Source organism: Octodon degus, unplaced genomic scaffold (assembly GCF_000260255.1).
Source record: "Octodon degus isolate 3935 unplaced genomic scaffold, OctDeg1.0 scaffold00005, whole genome shotgun sequence".
In the NCBI taxonomy this organism is placed as follows: Eukaryota; Metazoa; Chordata; class Mammalia; order Rodentia; family Octodontidae; genus Octodon; species Octodon degus.
The window spans coordinates 31,296,280-31,306,043 of record NW_004524581.1 but is presented as its reverse complement, the minus strand read 5'-3'; the positions used below and the strand labels follow the sequence as shown (position 1 = coordinate 31,306,043).

Here is a 9,764-nt window from a genome sequence, read left to right as displayed (position 1 = left end):
TAATTTTGACTAAGGATTTAGCAGTCTGCTCTTTAGTTGGCTCTTCCACGAATGCCATGTAACCAGGTGAGCCTTACAAGAAGCTGAGTTTTTTTAAAAAATAGGAAATGACAAAGTGAGACTTGTGTACCAGAGTGTTATATGGAATAGAAAGAGGAGGGACTGGAATCAGAAAGGGAATAAGAACAATTTACTATTGTGTAAGGAATATCAGTTAGGTCATGAATTCAAGAGGAAGAATGCAAGCTAATAAATTTGTAATGTAGACATATGACAAAATTCCAGAAGTAGCTGAGCAGACGTCTTATGGGCATTCAACAAGACAGCCTTGGAACGCACAGAAATCCTTTCCCTTGGTGAAACGTGTTTTAAAGAGTATGAGAATTGACACCACTGACCTGTAGACGTGGTAACAGTGCCACCTAGAGGTGAGATGTGTGCTCCAGGCAAAGTTCCCTACAGAATGTTCTGGACTTTAAAATATACAAGTCAGTGTCCAGCGAGATAGCTCAGCAGTTTAAAGCTGCCTGCTTAGGCAGACACAGGGGCTGGGGGTTCGGTCCTCGTCCTGCCGTGCTGGCCCTGCCCCTGGGGTGCTGAGATGGCAAATGAGACTGGTGTGGTGGCGCACCTGTAATCCCAATACTTGGGAGGCTGAAAAACAGGAAGGATCACTACAAGTCTGATCTGTGTAGTGAGACCCTGTAGCCCTTGAAAATATGCATTAAAAAAAGAAAAAAATATGCTAGCCAGTATAGCTTCTGATTTGCATAAGGCCAAATAATATAAAAAGGAGAACAATTTAAGTTGATTTACAGCTTATAACTCAGACAAGAGTTTAGCTGGCAGGTGAACTGTCAGTTTATAAAAGTGGTAAAATAAAATGTGTAGCTAGATGTATTCTGGAATAGAAGAGGCCTAGTAATGTGGACACATCTGGGAACAAAACCAAGTCACTAAAGAAAACAGTTCCAGGTACAGTTCAGAAACATCTTTTTTCTGGACCTGTCCCACTTCAGAGTGTTTGTGTTCTCTGGGAAACAGATTTGAAAAGAACTGAGGTATTAACCACCTCGAAGCTCTGGAGGGGAAACTTCTACTGAGCCCCCTCCCTCTTGCGGCAGACGGACCTTGTCGGGCCCTGGAGGGAATGCGAGGCCTGGCAGTGGAGGTCCGGAAGTCCTCACTGTCAGGGCTGCTCAGGCACAAGCAGCATGGAAACTGCCGCAAGAGGGTCAGGCAAGAATGAGCTGGAAAGAAGCTGAGGAGAGCGCGAAATATCAAACAGAGCTGGGGAGGGAGAGATGACACCTGTTCTGGGTGCTTGCAAACAATGAAGAGTCACTGCAGAGGAGAAAGTGTGCAATAGATTGGAATTCCTAAAAGTCAATCATATGACATTTGGGATATTAGATTTCAGTCTACATTGATTCCCTGAAAATAAAACCTACACTGCCCCCCCAATAAGTCGTAATCTCTTCTAAAATCATTCCAGAGCTTGTTTCTGTGGCAGGACTTATTTTCTGGGAAATACAGTATTACTGTAAATATGAAGATTGTGGGGTTTGGGGAAAGAAGGGCCATGAAATATATAGGCTATCTGAAAAGTAAATCATTGTCACACTTGGGTCATGTACTTTTAATTTTAATGAATATAGTGATAGACCAAGACAGTGTCATATTCTTTTTTTTTTAATTAATTATTTATTTATGTGTGTGTGCGTGTGTGTGTGTGTGTGTGTGTGTGTGTGGCCAGCTCAGCCCACCAGGGGGCGGGGCTGGCTGGCATGTGGTGCTGGGGGATTGAACCATGGTCCCTGTGCTTTGCCAAGCCTGCTTTAAGTAGGTGCTTTAGACCACTGAGCCATCTCACCAGCCCCGACAGTGTCATATTCTATGTGACTTAACTGAAAACATTATTTAGGCAATTTTACATCTTTTTCCTAAAGATAGAGCACTGGGGGTCAGGGAGATAGCTCAGTGGAGTAAGAGCTTGCCTGGAAAGTGTAAGGTCCTGAGTTCAAACCCTGGTACCACCAAAAAAAATAAAATAAAGATTAAAGCAAAGAAAAAAACAAGCAGTTGAATAACTTAAGACATATTCTTCTTCAAAGAACTATTGCTGGTAATCAACAGCTTATAGTTATAATTTCTGCAAAATATATAATGAAGTGCTGCTCTTGTTTTACACCAAATCTTTTCAGTTCATTATGTAACTAAAGATCATATATATTCCATTGGAGGGTCATGTCCATCATTGTAGTACAACCAGTATCCGCTCACCTATTATGACATTTGTAGCTTTAACACCTAGAAACACTCCCTTAGTGAAAGTAAGAAATAATCATTTCCAATGTCCTTCTTTTCCCTCCAATCCTAGTCCAGCCTAAAGTACATGTGTCCCCTTCTAAGAAGGGGACCCTGCAGCACCACAACCAGCTCATCTGTCATGTGACAAACTTCTACCCGGGCAACATTGAGATCCGGTGGTTCCTGAATGGACAGGAGCAAACAGCTGGGATCGAGTCCACCAACCTGATCCGTAATGGAGACTGGACTTTCCAGATCCTCGTGATGCTGGAAATGACCCCCCAGGAGGGAGATGTCTACACCTGCCATGTGGAGCACCCCAGCCTGGACAGCCCGGTCACCGTGGAGTGGAGTGAGTTCCCACCTTCAGTGACCCTCCAGAGCCTGCAGTCTGAGAAGCAGGGCACACACTGGCTCAGGGATCCACTCTTGCTGTCTACACACTGGGGTCCTAGCTGCATGTTGTGATTTCTGAGGGTGGTTCTGAACTTCAGGAAATAGAGACCCCTCTGTCTCTGCCCTAGAGGATGCTGAATAGCCAATGATCAGAAAATCTGGGAGCCTCCTGAACTGGCCTCACACATAGGAACTGTTCTGCTCTGTGAGCCTGTCAGTTGGCTCTGCCTGGGCTGAGAGGCAGCTGGCAGACTCTCCATTTTTCCTCTAGTTTGAAGTTACCAGCCTAAGTCTAGAACTCGGGACTCAGCGAGTTGCCTTCTCACCACCTCCTGCTGATATTCTACACCAATCTCTGGGTTCTCAAACAGGACATGTTCCCAGAGAGGTGAAACTAACACTGGATTCTGATTTTCTCAGGGGCTCAGTCCGACTCAGCCCGGAACAAGAAGCTGACTGGAGTCGGCGGCTTCGTGCTGGGGCTCATCTTCCTTGCAGTGGGCATCGTCATGCACGTCAGGAGCAAGAAAGGTAGGAAGGGCTGCGAGGTGCCCGGAGCTTGTCTCTTCCCTGACTTACACATCACCGTGACAAGGGATGAGACAGAAGAGTGATGCCCCAGAGTCCTAGAAGCCACTGAAATGAAGTTGTCAAAACAAAGATGAGGGAGAGAAGAACCCAGTCTGGGGTCTAAACACACCAGAGGCACAAGGGTTTCAGGAACTCAGACTCACGTGGGGCTAAGGGAAGGTGGGATGGGAGCGCTTCTCTCAGCATCCACGGTGGATTTAGTGGCTGAATGCACTCACTGCCTTTTCTTCTTTCATTTCAGGTCAACGAGGATCTCGATAAGCAGGTAAAGTCCCTGCCTTGCTTCTCTCCAGGGAGTGGGTGACAGAGAATCTGACTGCGTGCTGTGCCCTGTGACACTGACCACAGGGAGCAGCCCCTCAGGCCTGGGATTAACCTTTCAACCTTCACTCTTGGATGAGCCTGGGGAAAGAACATTTTCTCATTAAGGAAAAAAACTGAGATCCATAGTATTATTTTTAAAATCAGGCTGTTTTATCTCATAAGACTATTATTTTTTGTCCTGAGATTTCAGGGAGGAGGAGTCAGCCACCTAGAATGATCTTTTCTTTACCCCTACAGGGCTGCTGTTCTGACTACAAAGATGAGCCTCCAAACAAGAATTTTTCTGCTTTGGCCCTAGAGCCTGGTTCTGGGCTAGACCCCAGCTGCCCACGAGGATGTGGCTGCCACGAAACTGCTCTGAAGTGTTTCTGAAGCTCTGCTCTTTGATTCAGTGCGCTTCTTTCATCAACGAAGTTCCCTTCTCGTCCGCGTCATAAATAAAATCATATCTCATTATTTTCTTTTAAAACCATGCAGAGTTATCTCAGTCACTGCATTTGATTAAAAGTTTTGGTGACCAATCAATTAGTGAACAAATTCATTGCCATTAAATGTAGGCAAGAAAAAAGAAAATGTGACTATCCTAACGCCAAATACCCCAGCTGCTGCACGTGCTGCCTGTTGGACCGCCTTGTGCACTTGCCGCACTTCACTCGTCCCGTAATCATGTTTGTCCCCTTCGTCCCTGCAGATCTGCAGCCATTGTTCTTAGTTACTCATGGTGAGCAGACTGTGACTCTGCTTCGCGTGGCCCGCACTCACGACTCACCGTGTACTTATTAAGGGTGTTCTTTACCGTCACTGTTATGAGATACAAAGAACGTCAGAATTAAAGCTTATCATCTAACACACTTCCAACCTGTTCTTTGCACTCATAGTGAATATCCCTTAACCGTGTAGATCGCTTAGCCTTTGGAAGGCATCAAGTAGACGACGAGGCAGTGCCTCAGTCTGCGGTCATCGCCTCACCGACACCTCCCGGCCTACTACTTGGTACAGCAGGAAGTGCATCTCCGTTGTTAAAACCAAAACAAAACTCGTGGAACTTTTTCAAAAGCTGTTTTCTTATAATCCAAAATGATTGTGGGTTTTGTTTTTATACTAAGTTTTCTTTAAATCAAAATAGAGCACATTTAGACTGTGCTCTTTGTGCTCAAAAAGTACAGATTATTTCACCCTGCTGCCCAGACTGAGCGCTCAGCAGCTCCTGTTACAGAAAATCAGTGCCTCCTCCCTCCCTGGCTCCTCACAGCAGCGTCTGGACATGGTGTCCCTGGGCGTCTGCTCCTGGCCATTCACCACAAGCTGCAGCGCTCTGACCACGGTTTCCTCTTAAAGCATGCTCTGCATTTGGAGGCCAGGTTCCCCCATTCCCAAGAGCACTCAGGGCTGAAGGTGCAGACGTGAGCGTCGCTGATGCAGAAGGAGGTGTGGCGGGCTCTGCAGGAAGGAGGACTGGTTGGGGGGCGGAGTCGGGAAGGGGGTCCACGCATGAGGGTAGCCAACTGCGGTTAACGTACTCTGCACTGTGGCTTATTTAATGTTCTTTTTCTAAAATTCATTTTAATAAGAAAAAAAAGATAAAATAGCAATGAAACAGTTTTAAAACAGGTTAGTAGGGTCATTATAATAATTAATACATTGCATATTGTTGTCTTTGTAGTACTTATTCCGAGGACAAGATGCAAACACGATATCTTGTCTCAACAGTACAAACTCTTATTCTCAATGAAATAAGAGAAAGTAGCTGTATATCTGTCAGGACAAGGGCCAGGGAGATGGCTCAGTAGAATAAGTGCTTTCCTGGCAAGTGCAAGAGCCTGAATTCAATCCCCAGTTCCAAAAAAAAAAAAAAAAAAGAATGGCTATCAGGACAGTTTAATTTTCCTTATAAACTATGGAGACAAAGGCTTTGCTGAGGTCACACAGCCATCACATGACCAAGTCACAGGTGACACATAAGCTGCTTCCAAACCCGTGTTCTTTCCATGGCTCCACCTGAGATAATTTAAAGATACCTGGCCTGTCCCAGAGTGGAACCCAATCATCCTCTCAGCATTGCTCCCATTCAATCTTTTTCTTTTCATGTCACCTGAAGCATTTATTTATTTATTTATTTTGATTAATCTTATTGAGAAACAAATAGCAATGAGGCAGTTTCAAAACTGATTAGGACAGTTTCAATAATTAATACATTGCATATTGTTGTCTTCATCGTGATTATTCATAGTACAAGATCAGACATGATATCCTGTCCAAACACTATTTTTTTTAAAATATTTATTTATTACATTTATTTATTGTGTGTGTGTGTGGCCAGCTCAGCCCACCAGGGGGCGGGTCTGGCTGGCATGTGGTGCTGGGGATCGAACCGCGGTCCCTGTGCTTTGCCAAGCTTGTTTCAAGTAGGTGCTTTAGACCACTGAGCCATCTCTCCAGCCCCCCAAACACTATTATACAAATCTTTCTTCTCACTGAATTAAGAGCAAGTAGTTGTATATTTATCCTAACTTTTTGTATATACAGATACAAAATGGTCCTTCATTTGTTTCCCCATTTGCTGTTTAATTTTGTCAGAGATGGGTTTTCCATTGCCATTTAAATATTGTAGGTACGTGAATTCAGCAAAATAATCCAATATAGTCCAGTAGTCCATAATAGTAGTGGGTTATCCATAGGACTGGCAAGATCAGAAGTTGTTGATTTGAGCCTTTTACAGCTCAGCATATTAATATGGCTTTACTTTCTTTTTTTTTTCCAGCACCGGGAATTGCACTCAGGCCCTTGTGCTTCCCAGGGAAGAGCACTTATTCTACTGAGCCATCTCCCCGGCCCTGTGGCTTTACTTTTAATACCTTATTTTTATACTTTTCTGCTGGATGGTTAAGACCAAGATAAAGCAAGACCTATATGACAAGAAATATAACTTCTGTATCTGACAAGGTCAGTCAAATCCCCTCAAGATTTACCCTGAAACCCCATACCACAGTTTGTAGATCCTTTGTCAGTGTCAGCCACATGGATGAGTCACGGCCATTGCTTGACCAATTTGCTCTCTGTGAAAGCCTGAGAGAATATTTTCCCTCCATGTGACTCTCCTTAGGCACACTCGACATCATCGATCACTGTTCTTGGTGTCCCCATGATCTCCTTGATCAGTATATTTGGGACACAACTGAGTTACTGGATGTTACAGTACAGGTTCTCCTATGTCCTGAGTCCTCACTGACCTTGAAATATTTAAAAATATTTTTTTCTTTTCAAAGTTTTATTGATAAACAGATAGCAATGAGACAGTTTCAAATCAAATTGAAAGTACAGTTTCAACAAATAATACACTGCATATATTCTTCTTAGTGGTTAATTGCTGTACAAGATGCAGACTTGTGATTCTATTTGCAAACACCATTAGAAAAAATCATTCTATTCATTAAGAGAAGGCAACTATATATCTATCCCAACCACTTTGAATACACAGATACAAAATGGACATTCATAGTTATACCCATTTTTTTTGTTCCGTTATTGAATATTATAGGTGTGTAAACTCAGCAAAATATTCTAAAAGAGTCCAGTAGCCCATAGTAGCATTGGGTCTTCTGTTTAACTGGCAATGTCAGAAATTATTGACCTGAGTCCCCCACAGCTCAACATAACAGCATGGCTTTATTTCTTATATTTCGTCTTCATAGTTTTCTACTGGATGGTTAAGACCAAGGTAAAGCAGGACCTGTGCAACAAGAGTTGTAGCTTTTTGGTCTGAGAAGGTCAGTGAAATGTCCTCAGGATTTATCCTGAGATAAAAATATTTTTAAAAATAGGAATAAACAGTTACATATTTTTACACAGAAATTTAGAAATCTAACCATATACAGCATTGTAGCAGGACAGTCCTAGACCTTTTTTTCTTGTCTCTTGTTTTCATGTATTACCCTTTTTTAAAAACAAACCTTTGCTCCCATTAAATCTGTCAGGAAAAATGTTCCTGCCTTGTTTTGTGTGGTGATTTCAGCTGTGATGAGATGGAAAGTACAGTGTAAAATACATCCTTTATTTCTCTTTTTTGTTGTTGTATTCAGACCAAAAATATGAGAAACTTATGCAGCCACACACTAGTATCATTGAAATCCACCCAAAGACAAAAATGACCATGAGAATTCTAGAAAGACTTAAAATCTAGATTACTATTGCATCCACAGACACAGAGCACAAAAGTTCCGCACTGCAAGCCATCAAGCCCTGAAAAGCATTAAAGATATCCAAGCAGTCTTCCTCCACCCTCCTTGCCTACTACACCCCATATTACAGCCTGGACTGCACCCAAAGAGGAGGGAACAGTCTCCACACCTCTGTCTTCAGGTCAGAAACTGAGGTTTCTACCCCACATCCAGGCATACCTGGATGTTTCTAGAAAGCTGAGGGTTCGGGAGATGGGGAAATGCCTAGAATTGCAGGAAAAAGTGCATCAAGCAACCAGCTGGGATCACAGAGCGCACATGAAATAAACCATGAAATACATCTACCGGGAAATTTGTCAAGCCCCGACCACATACCAGGAACTATATGAACCGCTATTGATAAAAGACATACTGGGTCCCCAAGATTTTTCAGGGTGCCTGCTGGCCCACAGGCTCAGGGACACTGCTGATGTTCCGTTTCTGACCAGGGTACAAGTTACGTGGGTTGTAGCCTTGATCTTCACTAACTGCCATTATATTGCACTTTGCATTGTTTCACGTGCTTCTTAGAAATGGCCTCTAATTTATAATATAATTCTCGAAAAAGATAACTAAGGAGGATGTTGGTTATTTAAAAAGTAAAACAAAAATTCAATCAAAATACTAGTACTTTTATGTATTTATTTTAAATAGAACAAAATGATAAGAACAATGAAATAGTTTCAAAACAAGTTAATAGACAATTTACAATGGATAATATATTGCATATTATTATCTTCAAAGTAGCTCAGATTATAAAATATAACTACTATTATAGATTATTGGACTATATGAGATTATTTTGATGAATTTACACACCTACAATATTTGAATGGCAGAGGAACACCCATCTCCAACAAAGCTTAACAAAAAAGGGGGATATAAACGAAGGACCATTTTGTAGTGAAATATATATATATAATAGAATAGATACACAGCTACTTTCTCTTAGTGGTCCCTGTGCTTTGCCAAGCTTGTTCCAAGTAGGTGTTTTAGACCACTGAGCCATCTCACCAGCCCCTCAGTTCTTTCTTTTTGAGCAATTTCTTTCCCTTCCACAATATCTATTGTTCATTTTGGATCTTATTCACTCTTTTGGTTTTTTATGCTATGGAGACAATGTGTTGTTTATACATATGAGTCTGATTTATTTCACTTATGAGTATGGTCTCTAGTTGCATCCATTAACCTATAAAAGTCTCGAGTTTATCCTTCTTTATAGCTGACTAGTATTCTATTAAAAATACCACCTTTTTTATCCATTCCTCAGTTGATGGGCATTTGGGATCTTTCCAAAGTTTAGCTATTATAAATTGAGCACTACTACTCTTTTTAAAAAATGTACTTTGTAACAAGGTCTCATTATGCCTCTTGGACTCCTAGTGATCCTCTTGCTTTCAGCCTGCCCAGCACTGGGATCACAGGCATGTGCCACCACTCCCAGGCTGAGGTGACCGGCTCAGCACACCCGTGGATGGGGCCAGCACGCCTGATGGTGCTGGGGATCAAACCCTGCTCCTTGTGCTTGCTTAAACAGGAGCTTACTCCTCAGAGCTATCTCACAGGCCCTAGCACCATGACTTTTAATAGTGGTTGGATAGAGAGGATAGTAACAGAAGTTGTACTTTTGTGTCACTACGTGTGGTGGCTGATGCTGAAGCTCACTTCGGCACTGGGAAAGAAACAGTGATGTTGAGAGTGCAGCTGCTCTTGCCAGTTTTCTGTACAGATTTGGATGACATAACTTACCAAACACCCTGCAAGCCGGTTTCTTTTCCTACCTTTAACAAAACTTTTCACCTGTAATCCCAGCTCTTGGAAGGCTGTAGACAGGCGGACCACTATAAGTCCAGTCTAGTAGTGAGACCCTGAACACCCTGTAGACCCTTCCCTAAAATACAAAAGAAAAAAAAAAAAGACTGGGGA

The 9,764-nt window shown here is 42.6% G+C and overlaps 1 protein-coding gene across 1 annotated transcript in view; it reads left to right on the top strand.

Moving 5' to 3' along the window:
• LOC101590770 (HLA class II histocompatibility antigen, DP beta 1 chain-like) overlaps positions 1–4,470 on the top strand; it is a 12,679-nt gene extending 8,209 nt beyond the window's left edge. Inside the window, exons 3-6 of the mRNA XM_023721081.1 lie at positions 2,381–2,662; positions 3,127–3,237; positions 3,539–3,562; positions 3,859–4,470. Coding sequence (XP_023576849.1) covers positions 2,381–2,662; positions 3,127–3,237; positions 3,539–3,558 — 413 coding nt within the window. The 3' untranslated portion in view covers positions 3,559–3,562; positions 3,859–4,470. The remainder of the gene's footprint in view (positions 1–2,380; positions 2,663–3,126; positions 3,238–3,538; positions 3,563–3,858) is intronic.
• Positions 4,471–9,764: the final 5,294 nt, after the last annotated feature.